Genomic DNA, 18,067 nt, shown 5'->3' with positions numbered 1-18,067 from the left:
GTACTGCTTTTTTAACAGAAAGGCCTGGGTGATAGGAAAAGTTTACACCTGTACATGTGTGTTTGTGTGCCTGTGTTTCTCTCCAAACACTCCCAGAAAATAATTAGCTTTCATTATCAAAGTTGGTAAACTGCTAGATAAACCCTGCCGGTGAAGTTCTTTAGGAGCAGCAAGAGAAAATCAATCATTGCTTTGGCCTGATGCTGTGTTTTCATTAATGAGGTTTTGCTGTTGATATTCACCTTTCTTTAAATGCAGGTGAAGATGCTTTTGATGCCCTCCCCCCATCCCTGCCACCTCCCCCACCGCCTGCAAGGCACAGCCTCATCGAACACTCAAAACCTCCTGGCTCCAATAGCCGACCATCCTCAGGACAGGACCTTTTCCTTCTTCCTTCAGGTGAGAGGAAAAAGCCAAAGAAAACTTTTCACTTAAAACAAGAATATTTCTAAGATCATACCGTCAAATAAGCATCAGTAATTTATTGGTTTCTAGCTCCCTAGCAGAACATTCTGGGTAGAGAAAATGAGAAATTGCGTAGGTTTGCTTGTCAGTTGGTTGATTTTAATGCAAAGGATTCCACAAATGACAAAAGCGATAGGAATCATAGATTCTATGGAGCTCCTCCAATCCACATAACACCCTAATGTCACACAAGGCTTCCCTGAGAACCGAAAGGGTCTGTGATTAACCTATTAGTGATGACAGAATTTAGACTGTCCCGATTCTGTGTATCGTATGTTTTTCTAATAAGTTTTAATTTTACTAGCTATGGCTATAATTTTATTCAAAAAGATAATATTTTGGTAAATTGCATTATTACAGCATTAATAGAGAAGTTTTTCTGAAATATCTACATTTTATTGTTACCATCATTATTTTTAATGTCTCAATATATCTACTTAAATTATTGTTTTTCCAGGAAAAATTAATACACAGATTTTTTTAAACCTTTCAAGTGAGGAGTAAAAATAAAAATAAAGAGACTTAATAAGCCATCTGCTCCATTAGCCAGAACTGTCAGGAAAAAATAATCAGTTACAGTGAATCTGCTGATATTAACTGTTCCAGTCTGTCATATTGGTGAGACTGATCTGTGTTCAGAAACATTTATCTCAATTTACTTTGGATACATTTGTATATTAGATAAATCATTAAAAGATTTTAATAAGCGGAGCGCCTGGGAGACTTAGCTGGTTAACTGTCCGACTTTTGATTTTGGCTCAGGTCATGATCTCACAGTTTGTGAGCTTGAGCCCAGTGTCAGGCTCTGTGCTGACAGCACTGAGCCTGCTTGAGATTCCCTCTCTCTCTCTCTCTCTCTCTCTCTCTCTCTCTCTCTCTCTCTCTCTTACTCTCTGTTTCTCTCTCAAAATAAATAAGCAGACTTTAAAATCACTTTTTAATAAGTGCTCAATTTGTGCTTTGGCCTCCTCTGTGCCTCAGTGAAAACTTGTGAATCTTAACTATTATCATTCACTTTCAGCACTCATGTTTCTTCTAGGGTTTTCTTTTCCACTTAGTTTGATAACCTAGAAAGTTTGAGGTCATTTATGGATAAGACCGACAAATTACACACCTGTAACTTAGAATAGGTAGCTTCAGCTCCTAAAAGTAGTTTAAGAAATAATTTTGAGTTCACTTTTTCATCAGTAAATACTGATTGAATTGTCTTCTGTGTCACCCGCTCTGTTGGATGCCTCCCTGCTCTCCTGGAGTGAATTCACTGGGTACTGCTAATCAGAGGGTGAAAACTCATATGCCTTCGAATCCAAGCAGAAAGCATAGATAACTATGAGACTCCTGTTCATTCTTATAAACACTGATAACATTTTCTATCTTTTTCTCTCCTTCAAATCTTTGTTTTACACATGGACTCAAACATAAAAAAAAAAAAAATTACTCTAAATCTTAACCTTTCCCAAGGCTAATTTCTGGATAGTCTCTGGTCAGATTCCTGCAGTGTATCTATTACCTTTTATATATGTGATTTAGGCCCCATTAAGTAAAAGCCAATGTAGTGCCTTCTTTTAAAATTAAGTCAAGCCTTCCAGGAGTTGGAAGAGAACATTTTACACAAATACAGACGTCTACCTGTTTTTAATCAAAAGAGTTAGTTGTAAAATGTTTGAGTTCTTTATCATAATTTAATTTTTCATGGTGCTTCATATAAAAAACTTCACAAAAATGCTCTCATTATTAAAAAATTACAGAATGAAAATGCCCCTTTTACTCAGTAAAACAAAACTTACGTAAACGGTTTTATTTCCTATAGAGTTTTGCTTGTTTTTGATTTTGCTTGGCTGCCAGGCATCTTGGCAGTAGTCAGCCTTAACCTGTGGTGTGAGGTTAGCATGGGGCCAGGGCGGTGTTGTTGGAACCTGGGACTGTCATTCTTGACCTTCTTTTATACATGGAGGTATTCTAATTCCACTCTCAATAATGTTGGCATCCCTTGATCATAAATACTTACAAGAAAAAAACTTTTTTTTCCCTCTTCTAGCCTTTCATATCATTCACATGACAAATTTCTGGTCTGTTGCCAAATACTTTCTGAGATCCATTGAGACAACTGTTTTTATTCAATTTTATTTATTTTTCATCAAAGCATAATTAACATACAATGTCATATTAGTTTCAGGTGTACAACATATCGATTCAGTGATTCTATGCACTAGCCAGTACTCCCCACAATAAGTGTAGTCACCGTCTGTCACCATCTAGTGTAATATCAGTATTATTGACTACATTCCCTATGCTGTACTTTTAATTTCTATGATTTATTTTATAACTGGAAGTTTGTACCCTCTTAAGCCACATGTGTTAGCTCTCCTCTTTTTCAAAAGAAATACTGTAATTTTTCTTACATAACAATAGAACATGTAGATTTCTTTTCACTCATAAATAAGTATTTGAGTATCATTTTACAAATTATTTAACACACTGTATATCTAAAGTATAAGACTTTTGACCTTTCTTCACTCTTCTTTCATTGAATTTCATGAAATACTCTGTAAATGATAAATGAAAGTTTGACTCAATAATTCTAGAACCATAAAAGGTAAACAGAGGTGATTGTTACATTAAACAGACTGTATGAGCATTGCACTGCCATTGTTTTCATATTGTTCAGTCTTTACAATTTTAGTCCAGTGTAACTTTTACTGGCATGATTGAGATTTGGTTTCCTTGATGAAATCATTATCCCTAATTAAAGACAAAGGATAGATGTCTTTAAAAAAAAGATTGGATTTCCTCATGACGTTGTATTAAATACCTAATCAAACCTCCGTCTCTGTTCCCAGTATTCAGTGCCCTGCACACCAGAGTCAGGTTCACCTTTCCAGCCTTATAACAGCAGTTTTCAAACTGCAAGGTCCTGCGTTTCTGCAAAGGAGCCTCAGGATTCCTGCAGGAGCTGGAGGGGAAGCAAAGCAGGGCACAGCTCTGATGCTTCTTTTATCTGTTTTCTGTCTTCAGCCTTCATGCAAGATTTCTTTTGGCAAATAGTAATGCCCACTGCTGTGCATGAGCATCCATTCTGGACGGGCTATAGTCCTATCTTCACAAAACCTCAAGAATCCTCAAAAAAAGCCTTATACTTTGTTAGCATATATGTGCTTTTGTTCCATTCACAGAGGCACTTCTTTTGTGCTGGTGCCTTGAAAGAGGCACCCCTCCTTCCACTTTGTGCCAGGGCCGGTGCTCCTGGAACAAAGCCCAGGCTGTCTTGAACTCTGCTCATTCCCATAACTGCATGTCTTTGTGCAGTGCACAAAATACACAACACATCTGGCAGCCCTTATTGAACCTTCCTTTCACTATTTTTCTAACCTGGATCTCTTTTGAAGTCCTTCTCTAATCTTAAAGTCACAATTCAACTCCAAAAGCCAGCAAATTTGACTTTATTACAATCAAATGAAAGTTTTCCATTTGGATCCAGAAATGCAATTTCACAAGTAAAATAGAATATTTGGATTGTTAGCAAGAGTTATGGAAGGGAATTTAGGCAGTTTTGTTAACTATGACCTTTATGAAACACTATCATGATGTGGCTACCAAGGGAGCTCGTGACATTTGAGGGTTTCACTCACAGAGATCAGATCGGAGGGGTGAGGTGAGGTCCTCCCCAGTGCTCGGCTGGCGTGGGACCACTGTGGTGACATGTTGAAGGACTGATGGGCTAGAGCAGCGGTTGGTTCTCAAATTGTAGTCTTTAGACCGGCACCATCAGTGTCACCAGGGGAATTGTTTAAACCAATTTTTTTTAAGTTTGTTTATTTTTGAGAGAGAGACAGCACGAGTGGGGGTCGGGGAGGGCAGAAAGAGAAGGAGACACAGAATCCAAAGCAGACTCCAGGCTCTGAACTGTGTAGCACAGCTGACTAACTGAACTCATGAACCACGAGATCTTGACCTGAGCTGAAGTCAAGCTTAACCCACTGAGCCACTGAGCCAGGTCCCCTGCCAGAGGGACTTGTTTAAAAATTAAAATTCTTGGGCTCCACAGAAGACTTACTAAATCAGAAACTCTGGGGTAGAAACTCTGCACCCAGCAATCTGTGTTTCCATAAGCCTTCTAGGGGACTATGAGGCATGTTCAATTTTGAAAAATACTGAGCTGGGGTATTCCTGGGGGAAGAGAGCCAGGATGCTGAAGGAATTTATACCTGATTGCAAAAAACTATAGCAGATTAAAAGAACTGCAACATTTAATGAGAGAGACAACCTTGGAGATATATATAGATATATATAGATACACATATATATAAATATATATGTGTATCTATATATCTATATCTAATCTATATCTATATCTATAGATAGATAGATAGATAGATAGATAGATAGATAGATAGATAGATATAAAGAGTTGTATCTAGTTACAATATTTGGGAAAGTAGGGTTAGATAGCCTCAGTGCCTCCTTCCAAGGCAGACCAGAGAAGAATAATTAAGAATGAAATTTCATCGTAATTTCCTAAATTCTTAAGGAATTCTTAAAAAATTTTTAAAGAATTATTGTATCTCAGAGGGGTAGTGAGTTCTCTAATACTGGAAGATTTAATCACAGTGTGGATTTTGTAAATGTGAGTTAAAGAGTGAGGGCCACAGAGAGAGAGGAACTTTATTTCACCTACATAGGTCTTCAAACCCTTCTAGCTATTAGATCCTGCATTGATGTTCTTTTAAAATTTGGGGGATAACTGGTAAATACTGCAGATGGTCTTTGGACAGCCCCAGAGGAAATATGCCACTGTTTTAACTGTCCAGTTTTATTTGCCTCTTTTTCTACACTTGAGTAAAAATTTGGAAGTATTTCAGATAACAAAAACAAGAATTAAGAAAAACATTCCATGACGCCTCTTCCTTGAGATAACCATTCGATAGGTTTCCTTCTTACACAGCATAATTTTGGTCGATGCAAATTTTCCCACTTCTTTTACAGTGAGCAAACCTTTCCTCCCTGTCTTTCCTTAGATTTTTATAATCTTTAAATGAAGTATTAAATTTTCAATTTAGCATTACCATACTGTAAATCACAGGCAATAGCACTTTGCTTTTTAGAATAAATAGATTAATCCCATCATGTTTATTCACTCATTTCTCAAACTTTTATTACTATATAAATGGTACACCGGCTATGGTATTTTCAATTTGTACGTTTTAATTCTAAGTGTGGATACAAAATTTTACTTCAGTTAGTTTTTGAAGAATTTATTTTTGAAAACCTTATTGCTTTTCAAATTTTCTTTTTATCAGGAGACATTTGATAATTATTATACTCTCCATAGTAATTGTGTTGTCTATCTTTTCCCAATGAAGCATGAATACTTTCAACTTTACAAATTGCTATAGAAGCCCAGTGTGCCCTATACCTGCCCAGTAGCAAAGTTAGCATGAAGGAAGACATACGGTAGTGATTCAGAATTGAACTAAGTATTTTTGCTGTTTATGACAATATTTTTAGTGTACCTAGTGACTTTTTAAGTGAAATAGTTTCATGGAGCATTATCATACAGCTGTATATTTTAGTCTACTTATGACCTGTAGTATATCCAGAATCTAATGTTTAGTCTTAAATGCATGATTAGTAACAGCATATCTGACAAACCTATAAATTACCCTAAAGAAATTTTTAAAAAGTATGTGTATTGTAAAAGGCATTCTTTCCTCTGACCTAATGTTATATCAGTGATGTTTAAAATGCACAATAACTGAAAGTAAATTTTATGAATATTTAAATCTAAATCGTGAGGAAATTTCTAAACTTATGCAGAAATCACCATACTTGGTTCCATTGGTTACTCTTCCAAATCAAATGATTAACATTTGTTGCATGGAATTTGATTTATCTTCTCATTGCTTCCTAAAATATTTCAGCAAAGTTAATGAGGCTGAACCATTGACTCTTCAAATACTGAAAGTGCTAAATCTAACACAAATTTTAATCTCGAATTTAATGAAAGCAAGTTTAGTAGCCTTACTTAGGTCAAAAAGCCTCCAGCAAAGCCAGGAATAATTACTGTACTCAAGAGAGGAAAATAATAATCAAAGACTTCAACTCTTGCCTTACATTATCTAGTCAAAAACTAGTATAAATATGTGTTCATTTTCTTCTTATAAATAATCCTTACATATTCTTAATGACAAACTTGAAGGGATGTTCAAACAATGAAATATAATCGGATCCTTAATATCTACAATTTTTACTTATGGTAGCATTTCAGATTTCACTGATTTTGAATTTGTGAAAAATATTAATCTATTTGGGTTTGTTTTTGGTAGTTAAAAGCAAATACTTTTGAAGTTTAGGCTATTTGCCAAGCAGCGTGCTTGGTACTGTGTGTTAGAGGACATACTTCAAACATGATGAGTAACGTAAGACCCCTGCCTTCAAAAGAACTTCGAGTACTTCTGGAGATACTGACAGACATAAAAGAAAGTAATATGAGAGAAGAAAACAGAGGAACCAGAGATAGAAGTGGTATGGCTAAGTAAATTATCAGTGAATCAGAAATGGCAGAGGTAATGTGGACCTACTCAGAACTGAAACCAGTTCTATGGATTTAAATCCATAAACTACTAATTTTAAATCAGTTAGGTTTATGATCCTAACAATTTACCATAGTACCACTGACAAAATTTATTTTTCTGCCTTCAGTTCCAGTTAATAAACATCAAAAGTAGCAAAATTATTTTTTATTTGTGTACAATTCACAATTTGCACTGTTTCAGATACCCCCTCTCTGACTGCCAAGGTGGTTGAAAATGTCACTTTTTAGTGTATGTGCAAACCTTAATGTTAATAGCACAATTTTTAGTAATTGAATTTACTGTTTAGTGTGCCAGTTAAAAATGACTTTTAGGGGCACCTGGGTGGCTCACATGGTTAGGCTAGGTCATGATCTCACAGTTGGTGAGTTCAAGCCCTGAAGTGTGCTGACAGCACAGAGCCTGCTTCAGATCCTCTGTCCCATCTCTCCCTGCCCCTCCCCCACCCTCCCCCCACCCTGTCTCTTTCTCTCTCTCTGTCTCAAAAATAAGACTTTTAGCAGGGGTTGCCCAATATAGTAGTATTTTTTTTTATTTTTTTAAATTTTTTTTCAACGTTTTCTTATTTATTTTTGGGACAGAGAGAGACAGAGCATGAACGGGGGAGGGGCAGAGAGAGAGGGAGACACAGAATCGGAAACAGGCTCCAGGCTCTGAGCCATCAGCCCAGAGCCTGACGCGGGGCTCGAACTCACGGACCACGAGATTGTGACCTGGCTGAAGTCGGACCCTTAACTGACTGCGCCACCCAGGCGCCCCTATAGTAGTATTTTAAAAGACACTTTATATGTACAGGAAATTTATGTACATGAATTTATTTAATCCTCACAAATCCCAAATGTCAGGTCCATTTTAAAGATTAACTGATTTGATAATGACACTTATAGGCAAAAGTCAAAAAAAATTTTTTACAACAGCTTCTGTTCATTTTGTAGGACAGAATGGGACAGAAAATAATAATTTGAAGCAGCTTTTATCACCAAGAATTTTATAATTAAGATCTGAAAATTTTAAATATAAAATTAGTATTTTGTATTATCTAGGAATAAATAGGAGCATATTTGAGCAAGTGATGAATAAATTAGACATAGGCAAGTGGATTAGAAAATGGTTAATACCAGTCATGAAATTATTTTTCTAATTTATTTCCAAAACCTTTGATCTTTATAGAGAATTTCTAGGATTTTTTCCTTCAGCCACTTGGTAGAGATAATCATTTTAATTTGAAAATTATCTTTACTTTTAAGATCCCTTTCTTGATCCAGCAAGTGGCCAAGTTCCTTTGCCTCCTGCTAGGAGATTACCAGGCGAAAATGTCAAAGCCAACAGAGCATCACAGGACTATGATCCGCTTCCTTCATCTTCAGGTGAGTTAGCGAACAATAGTAATAATGCTTCCTTGCATTTATACAGTGCTTGCTGGTTTTCAGAGCACTTTTTTATTCGTTACAGAATTTAATGAGCACTCCCAGCAAAGTATTTTTGTCACTTTACAGTGTGCTTATAAAACTTGTATTACAAGTGGAATCCCTACGAAACTGCTCCACAAATAAGAAAAAAAAAAGAAAAAAAGCAGCAGCTTTCATATTAACCTTATCACTCAGTAAAGCACATATTCTGATTCAGAGTCTGTTCCTTCTCTAACCTTTGTTTTGCCATACCAGAGATGAGAAATGGGAAAAATCTCTTCGTGCATCAACATGCTGCATTCTCTTATTTCTCTATTAAAGGGAGAATTCTCTTTGGAATTAATATTAGCACCAAACTATTAATTTTCCAACCTTACTTAAGGGTGATACTGCAGTGCTCCCCTGTCAGCTATTACGTAGAATGAGGGAAGAATGTGCCGTCTCAGTAAATACCAGTCATACTCCTAACCATTAATAATGAAATGCCGCTGCTTTGCTTTTTTGGAGGCCTTCCTCCAACAGCATATCTAAAATGGTTCCCCATACCTTACGCAGTCCCTTTCTGCACTCTTCTTGCGCTTTATTTTTCTTCATAACATCTGTCACCGCCTGAAATTCCATTCGTTTGCTTGAATTCTTATTTGTCCATCTCCTTTGCTAGAATATTAATGCTTTGAAGATAGGAGTATGGTTTGCTTCACTGCTGTATCCGCATACGTTCACAAGAGTGCCTAGCACGTGGCTCTTGGGTAGGTGGATGGCCGAGTAGAGGAGTGGCTGATGTATGGGTTATGCTGAACACACATTTTTCTTTATTGAAGGACGGTTGACACAATGTTACATTAGTTTCAGGTATGCAACATAGTGATCTGATAAATCTATACCTTATGGTATGCTCACCGCAAGTGTAGCTACCATCTCTCACCATTCAGTGCCATTACTATCTCATTGACTGTATTCCCTGTATTGTACCTGTTATCCTCATGACTTATTCATTTAATAACTGGAAGCCTGTATCTCCAATTCACCTTTACTGATCTTGCCCATCCCCCCCATACTCCTCCCCTTTGGCAACCATCAGTTTGTTCTCTGTGGGTCTGTTTCTGCGCGCACACACACACACACACACACACACACACACCATCTTTATCCATTCATCTATCAGTAGACACTTAGGTTCCTTCCGTATCTGGGCTATCATAAATAATGCTGCTGCAAAAAACATAGGGGTACATGTATCTTTTCAAATTAGTGTTGTTGTTTTCTTTGGGCAAATACTAGTAGTCGAATTACTGGATCATATGGTATTTCCATTTTAATTCTTTGAGGAACTTCCAGACTGTTGTCTGCACCAACTTACATTCCCCCAACAGTGTTGGAGGGTTCCTTTTTTGGACACCTTCGCCAACACTTGTTATTTCTTCTCATTTTGATTCTAGCCATTCTGACTGGTGTGAGGTGATCTCATTGTGGTTTGATTTGCATTTCCCTGATAGTGATGTTCAACATTTTTTCATGTGTCTGTTGGCCATCTGTATGTATTCTTTGGAAAAATGTATTCAGGTCCTCTGCCCATTTTTTTATTATTTTGGGGGAGGAGTGTTGAGTTTGAGAAGTTCTTTATATAGTTGGAATGTTAACCCCTAATCAGATGTATCATTTGCAAATATCTTCTCCCACTCAGTATGTTAGATGGTTTCTTTCATTGTGCAAAAACTTTTTTATTTTGGTGTAGTCCCAATTGTTTATTTGAGAAGACCTATCTAGAAAAATGTTGCTAAGGCTGATGTCAAAGAAATTTCTGTCTGTGTTTTCTTCTAGGAGTTTTAAGGTTTCAAAACTCACTTTTAATCCATTTTGGTTTTGTGTATGGTGTAAGAAAGTGGTTCAGTTTCTTTCTTTTGCATGTAGCTATCCAGTTTTCCCAGTACCATTTGTTAAAGAGACAGTCTTTTTCTCATTGTATATTCTTTCCTTTGTTGTAGATTAATTGACCATATAATCATGGGCTTATTTCTGGGCTCCCAATTCTGTTCCACTGACCTATGTGTCTATTTTTGTGCCAGTACAATACTTTTTTGATTACTGCAGCTTTGTAGTATATCTTGAAATCTGGGATTAAGATACCTCCTGTTAGGTTTTTCTTTTTCAAGATTGCTTTGGCTATATGGGGTCTTTTGTGGTTCCATACAAATTTTAGTACCATTTCTGTGAAAAGTTCTGTGAGTTGTGAAAAATGCTGTTGGTATTTTGATAGAGACTGCATTGAATCTGTAGATTGCTTTCAGTAGTATGACATTTTAATTCTACCAATCCATGAACATGAAATACTTTTCCATTTGCTTGTGTCATCTTCAGTTTCTTTCACCAATGTCTTAACAGTTTTCAAAGTACAGGTCTTTCACTTCCTTGGTTAAGTTTATTCCTAGGTATTGTGTTCTTTTTGGTGCAATTGTAAATGAGATTTTTTTCATTTGTATCTCTGCTACTTCATTAGTGTATAGAAATGTAACTGATTTCTGTGTATTAATTTTGTGTCCTGTAGTTTTACTGAATTCATTTATTCTAGCAGATTTTAGTGGCGTCTAGGGTTGTCTATAAATCGTATCATGTTGTCTGCAAATAGTGACAGCTTTACTTCTTCCTTACCAATTTGGATGCCTTTTCTTTTTTTTCTCTGCTGTGGCTAAGACTTCCAGTACTATGTTGAGTAAAAGTGGCAAGAGTAGACATCTTTGTCTGCCTGCTGACTTTAGAAGGAAAGTGAAGTTTTTCCCATTGAGTATGATGTTAGCTGTGTGTTTTTCATATATGGCTCTTATTATGTTGAGGTCTCTTTCCTCTAACCCCACTTAGTTGAGAGTTTTTATCATGAGCAGCCAGATGTTGAATCTTGTCCAATGCTTTTTCTGTATCTATTAAGATAAGATTTTTATCCTGTTTTGTTGATCTGGCACATTCATGTTGATTTCCAAATATTGAAGCATCCCTGCATCCCTAGGATAAATTCCACTTAATCATGGTGAATGGTCCTTCTAATGTATTTTTGAATGTGGTTTAGTCATATTTTAAGGACTTTAGCATCTACGTTCATCAAGGATATTTGTGTGTGTGTGTGGTGTCCTTGTCTTGGTGGTTTTGCTATCAAGCTAATGCTGGCCTTCCAGAATATATTTGGAAGCTTCTATTTTTTTTAAAATAGTTTGTGGAGAATAGGTATTAAATATTTGGTAGAATTCACCTATAAATCCTCATTTTTTAACTCATTTCTGGACTACTATTGTGAGGTTTTGATTACCAATTCAATTTCATTACTAGTAATTGGTCTGTTCAGAGTTTCTATTTCATCCTGATTTAGTTTCAGAAGATTTGATGTTTGTAGGAATTTATCCACTTCTACTTTGTTCACTTTGTTGGCATAGAATTTTTTATAGCAGTAGTTTCTTATAATCCTTGGTATTACTGTGGTTTCAGTTGTTATTTCTATTTTGTTTCTAATTTTGTGTTTTTATTTTTGATGATCCAGCTAAAGATTTATCAATTTTGTCTGTTTTTTTTTTTTTCATCAAAGAACCACCTCTTGGTTTCATTGATCTTTTGCAATTTTTTTTTCTTTTTTGTCTCTATTTCATTTGTTTCTGCTCTGGTGTTTATTATTTCTTCCCTCTACTAACCTTGGGTTCTGTGCTTCTTTTTCTAGTTCCTTTCAATAGAAGGCTAGATTGTTTATTTGAGACTTCTCTTGTTTCTCGAGGTAGATCTGGATCACTATAAATTTCCCTTTAGAACTGCTTTCTCAGTATCTTAAAAATTTTTATACTGTTGTGTTTTCATTTTCATGTTTTCATGTATTATTTTATTTCCTCTTTGATTTGTTGACCCACTGGGTGTTTAGTAGTGTATTGTTTAGCCTCCACATGTTTGAAATTTTTCCTTTTTTTTTTCCCTTGTGATTGATTTCTAGTTTCATAACATGTGGTTGGAAAAGATGTAGCATATGATTTCATTCTTATTAAATCTGAGATTTTCTTTGTGGCCCAACATGTGATCTATTCTGGAGAATATTCCATGTGCACTAGAAAAGAATGTGTCTTGATGTTTTTGCATGGAATGTTCTGCATATATCTGAAGTCCATCTGGTCTAATGTGTTGTTCAAAGACATTGTTTCCTTATTGATTTTCTGTCTGGATAATCTATCCATTGAAGTAAGTGGAGTGTTACTGTCCCCATAGTGCTGTCAGTAGTACTCTCTTCATGTGTGTTAATACTTGCTTTATATATTTAGGTGCTTCAATGTTCAAGGCATAGATATTTAAAACCATTAAATTCTCTTGTTGGAGTGAACAGTTTATCATTATGTAATGCCCTTCTTTGTCTCGTGTTGCAGTCATTGTTTTAAAGTCTATTTTGTCTGATAAGTTGCTACCCTAGCTTTTTTTTTTTTCCATCTCCATTCACATGGAATTTTTTTTTTCACCTTTTCACTTTCAGGCTGTATGTGTCTTTAGATCTGAAGCAAGTCTCATGTAGACACCATACAGATGGGTCTTGTTTTTTATCCATTTGGCTGCCCTGTGTCCTTTGATTGGAGCATTTAGACCATTTACATTAAAGTAGTTATTGATAGGTATGTACTTTTTGCCATTTCATTAATTTTTGGTTGTTTTATAGTTTTTATGTTCCTTTCTTCTTTCTTTACTTGTGATTGATGACTTTCTGTAGTGTTATGCTTAGCTATTTTTTATGTACCTATTATAGGTTTTGGGTGTGTGGTTACCATAAGGTTCATATATAAATATCCTAAGTATATAGCAGTCTATAGTAAGTTGATGGTCACTTAAGTTTGAACCTATGCTCAAAGAACATTCTCACTCCCCCCTCCACATTTTATGTATATGTTTTCATAGTTTATATCTTTTTATTCACAATTTTCTTCTAATTATGACCTTTTCTTTTCCTCTCAAAGGAGTTCCTTTGACATTTTTTTTTAACTCTGGTTTAGTGCCAACAAACCTCAACTTTTGTGTCTGGGAAACTCTATCCTTTAATTCTGAATGACAGCCTTTCTGGGTATTCTTGGTTGTAGGTTTTTTTCCTTTCAGTACTTTGGATGTACTCTGCCATTCCCATCTGGCCTGCAAAGTTTCTGCTGAGAGATCAGCCTTGTGCAGTTTCCCTGGTATATAACATTTTGCTTCTCTCTTGCTGCGTTTAAAATTCTCTTTATCTTTAATCTTAACATTGTAATGAATATGTGTCATAGTGTGGACCTCATGGGTTCAACTTGTTTTGAACTGTATGCTTCCTGACTTCTTCCAGATTCTTCTGTTTTCTTCCCCAAGTTAGAGATGTTTTCAATGTTTGCTTGATGTTGTCCAAGAGATCCTTTAACCTAGCCTTCTTTTTTGAATTCTTTTTTTTCTTTTTGCTGCTCATCTCGGGTGCTTTCCATTATCCTGTCTTACAGAACCATTTTTCTGCATCTGCTAAAGTACTGTTAATTTCCTCTAGTGTATTTTTCATTTATTCTATTCTTCAGCTCTGACTGGTTCTTTGTATTGTTTATCTCTTTGTTGAAGTTGAGTTCTACTCTTTTAATTATTTTTCTGAGGTTTTGTCTATAATTTGGAGCATGTTTCTCTGTCTTGTCATTTTGGGTGATTTTGGTGTCTATGAATTAGGTGGAACGGCAACTTCTAAACATGATGAAACAGTCTCGTGTATGGTCCTCTTTTGTATAGACTGTGTGTCTGTTGCATTTGGCTGGAGGTCCCTAAGTTGAAGTGTGCCCGGGCTGGCATGGTCCCAGGGATCTCCAAGCAGAGAACGCCCTGGCAGGACAGCTGAAGTGGGTGCAAGCCAGGGTGTCACAGGATGCTCAGTGCGGAGTTGCCCTGGAGGGGTGACTGGAGCCAACGTCGGCTGTAGAGGCCCAGGGCACGCGGAGCCAGTGCAGGCGTGAGCCAGGAGGTCCCAGAGCACTCTGCACCCCGGGGTGCCCAAGCAAACTGCCTGAAGCTGAAGCGGTGTAGGAAGTGTTCCAGGGTTCTTTGTACCTTTGCCACCTCAGTGCAACAGCTGGAACTGTATTGAGTGCTGACCAGGGTGCACCACGTTGGAGCTGCCTTGTGGGATTCTAGGGCTGGTATGGACTGGGGACTGAGGGCTCAGTGAGGTGGTAGTCCAGTTAAGGTGCCTGGACCCTGCTTCCCATCCTCTCTATCAAGGTGAAGGGGGAAATATACTGTGCATTCACCAGCCTCTCCAACCTGGAGTTTCAGCAGCTTTCCCATTGTTGGGCAGGGTTCTAGGGCTAGTCCCTTTATATTCTAGTTGCTCTTTTAAACCACAGCTTTTTTTCTATGCCCTAAGGCAGACAAATCTGGGTTCCCTTCATTACCATGTCTCTTGCTGTTTTGCCTGGTCCTTCTTTCGTTGTACAGAAGCTGTTCAGTTGGCCCTCAGTTCTTCAAGAGGAATTGCTTTATAAATAGGTGCAGAGTTGGTGTGTCCCCATGGAGAAGGTGAGATAAGGGTCTTCTTATGTCACCATTTTGGACCAGAATTGAACACACGCATTTTTTGACCAATGTAAACAATATTTTTGTCTTATAATTGTAAACATCATAAGTTTTTCCTATGTAGATTTTTGTCCTTTTTCAAAATTTTTTTTAAACTCACAGCTCAGTTCACAGAAGATTTGTTAATAGTGACAGCCATACATCCCGTAACCTCGGAATAAAGATAATTCTTAAAGCAACTCATTAATTATTAACACAGTAGTTCTTATGTACTTGATGATATGCATGGGAGAAGTAGAAGTCCCTCTATGGTTTTATATGTTTTAACATTTTAAGATATCTCAGAAAAGTATAGAAAATTCTATTAACCTTTTCAAATTTTGGTCCACACTGTCTTGCCTATTAACTTCTAGTCCTTCCAAGATTTCAGATATATCCATGGGTGGCCATTGAAACAATAGTCAAAAGGGCTGGATTTCCAGACAGATGAAAAAAATGTGTAATTCAAGGAGTGACATTATCTGACAGCCTGTATATAAGAGAAGGAAACAAATCCCTTAAGGAATAACATTAAAATATAACCTTGAGGAAAGTACCATGACTGATTTAAAATAACATATTCACTGCCACCAACTCTGGATTAAAAGAAACATATATTCAAGTTTTTTGAAAGTTGTGGCCAAAATGCTGTATTTACACAGCTTCTTTACAGTTTTGCTTCATAATATGTGGGTGTTGTATAGCCCAGAGGAACATCATTCACATACGGTTTCAGATGGTAGGAATTCTGATTAGCATTACACTAGAAATTTCAAGGAGGAACTTTGAGTCACAACCTTGTGAAAATATACCCAAATAGGGATTTACCAGAAGCCTCAACTGGCTTTTACCTGAGTGATAAAATTGTCTTGATTATTGCTCTGAAGGCCTCAGTTAGCTGTAACATCAAACATTTCAACCTTCTCCCTGAACTCTGTTTACAAACACAGTCAAACCACAGAAAAATAAGATTCTTTTTTTCCATCAAGATAATTTGCTGTCATGCAGCTCACAGGACTAACAGGCTGTCCACTAGTGTATTTCACAGCAGCAAAGGGGCTGGCTTTGTCTTTTGGATTAGGTCTCTCCATTGAAAACTCAAGACTAGGTGCTGTGTGCCTTTAGGATTCTAATAGCCCTTATTTTGCAGGACATGTTTTCATTAAGGCCTTTTTAAGGTGACCTTTAAGGATTCTTGTATAATTGCTGCATCCTACAAATTCAGTTTCTCTTGTCTTTTATGTTGTTCTAAATATCAACTTTATGTGAAAAATATTTTTTAAAAATTTAAAAATATTTGGGGTCAAATATTTTTCTGTGTGCTGATGGCTCAGAGCCTGGAGCCTGGTTCAGATTCTATGTCTCTGTCTCGCACTCTGTGTCTCTTTCAAAAATAAACATTAAAAAAAATTTATAATTTTAAAAATACTTTTTCATTGATTACAAATATTTCCTTATCTTCTTGTCTAAAAAGACTGGGTACATGTATGTCTACATATACCAACAGTCTTCCAAATATTTTATTGCTTCCCCAAAATATATTAGATGTGACAGTTGATTTTTAATGATATGAATGTCATAATAGTTCATCAGAAATAAGTGGATTTCCAAAAAAGAAAAGTGGATTTCACCAGACTGTTAAAGTTTTTAAAATTCGCATATATACCTGTATGTGAGGCAGACATTTTTTTTTAATAATCTTATTTTTTAACATGGGTATATTAGTCACATAGGTCCATAACTATACTGGCAATGTGTGCATTTTTATAAATTTTCCAGTTTCCTCTTCTCTTGTTGTAAGATACAATGTGCTATGGTTTGAATGCCATTCTTTAAAAATCTAGGGAATCCAAGTTATAGTAGAGTAACAACGTCATAATGGTATGTTTGTGCTCACGCTGCTGAAATGTGGCATTTGCTCTGGGGAAGCTTTTTCATTTTCTCAATATTTAGAAGGCAGTTGAAGATACTATTAAAAAATTAGAATTTCAGCACATGACTTATGTTAAATGTGCTTGGTAAAAGCTCTCATTACCAAATACACTGACAAAATAAAGGAAGTCTCATCAGAAGAGGAATTAATTCCAATACTACTATTTTTTTTAACTAGGTTAAAGGAAAGTCATAGAATATTGAGTGAATTTTATATTAAGACCAAATATTCTATAATTATCTCTATTAAGATCTCAGTTGAAAAGCATGGCTTCACTTCACTCAAAGGTTAGAACTGTGGAGTTATTACTGATAAGATGTTTAAAGATAAATTATATGTATAAGATTTTGTTTGGTGTTTCAACAAAGGAAAACGTAGTGTTAAGGTTTTACCACAATTCAACTGCCTCAAACGTCTTTCCTTACAGTTTTAGTTCTCAAACCACAATATCTGGAATCTTTTTTCTTAAAAATTTAATAATGTAATTCTCCTATAACAGTTTTTTGGATGTATTAAAAAATTACATAACTTTAGCCTTAACTATCATAATTAGCTACCACTATGTATGTGAAGATTTTTTTATTTGTAATTTAGTGAAAGCTGTATTAAAACCTGTGCTTATAAAATCAGAGTATCTCTATGGATAGCAATTGAAGCTTATGATATAAATAAGTTCCAGAGTTAGTTGATCTATCTTAAAGAATAACGAAGTCATAATGATGATGTGTTTAAAATTTCTTCTAATGCCTTGATCAGTTAAATTTGTATTTTTCTTTCAATTCTCAGATATCGTTAGTTTCATTAATTCTCAGATATCGTTAGTTGAGAAAATCAGTAGTCTAAGTCTTGGTGTCTGTAATCAAATAGCCATGAAGTAGTAATTAACAGAGATTATGTCTCAGATTGTACATAATAATCATTTCTAAAAGGCAGTTACTGTGGGCCAAATGTTAAGCTGAGTACTTTAAATATATATATAGATTATGTATAGAGAGATAATATATATAACATGTAATTTTATAGTTATAAATATATATATATATGTATTTTGTATCATTTGTTGATACACTTTCTCTGAACAGCACAGAGACCCTGGCTTTAACCAAAAG

General features: G+C 35.8%; 1 protein-coding gene across 5 annotated transcripts in view; it reads left to right on the top strand.

Annotated features, from left to right (window-relative positions):
- Nucleotides 1-18,067, top strand: part of CBLB (Cbl proto-oncogene B) — a 223,763-nt gene that overhangs the window by 195,441 nt on the left and 10,255 nt on the right. For 4 of the 5 annotated variants that reach the window (XM_006936020.5, XM_006936021.5, XM_006936019.5 and 1 more), the window contains 2 exons: nt 259-399; nt 8,303-8,422. In XM_006936020.5, the coding sequence (XP_006936082.1) occupies nt 259-399; nt 8,303-8,422 (261 nt within the window). The remainder of the gene's footprint in view (nt 1-258; nt 400-8,302; nt 8,423-18,067) is intronic. The other variant, XM_019839645.3, reaches the window with a different exon arrangement.

Source organism: Felis catus, chromosome C2, assembly GCF_018350175.1.
Source record: "Felis catus isolate Fca126 chromosome C2, F.catus_Fca126_mat1.0, whole genome shotgun sequence".
Taxonomy (NCBI): domain Eukaryota; kingdom Metazoa; phylum Chordata; class Mammalia; order Carnivora; family Felidae; genus Felis; species Felis catus.
This window is presented reverse-complemented; position numbering and strand designations above follow the sequence as displayed.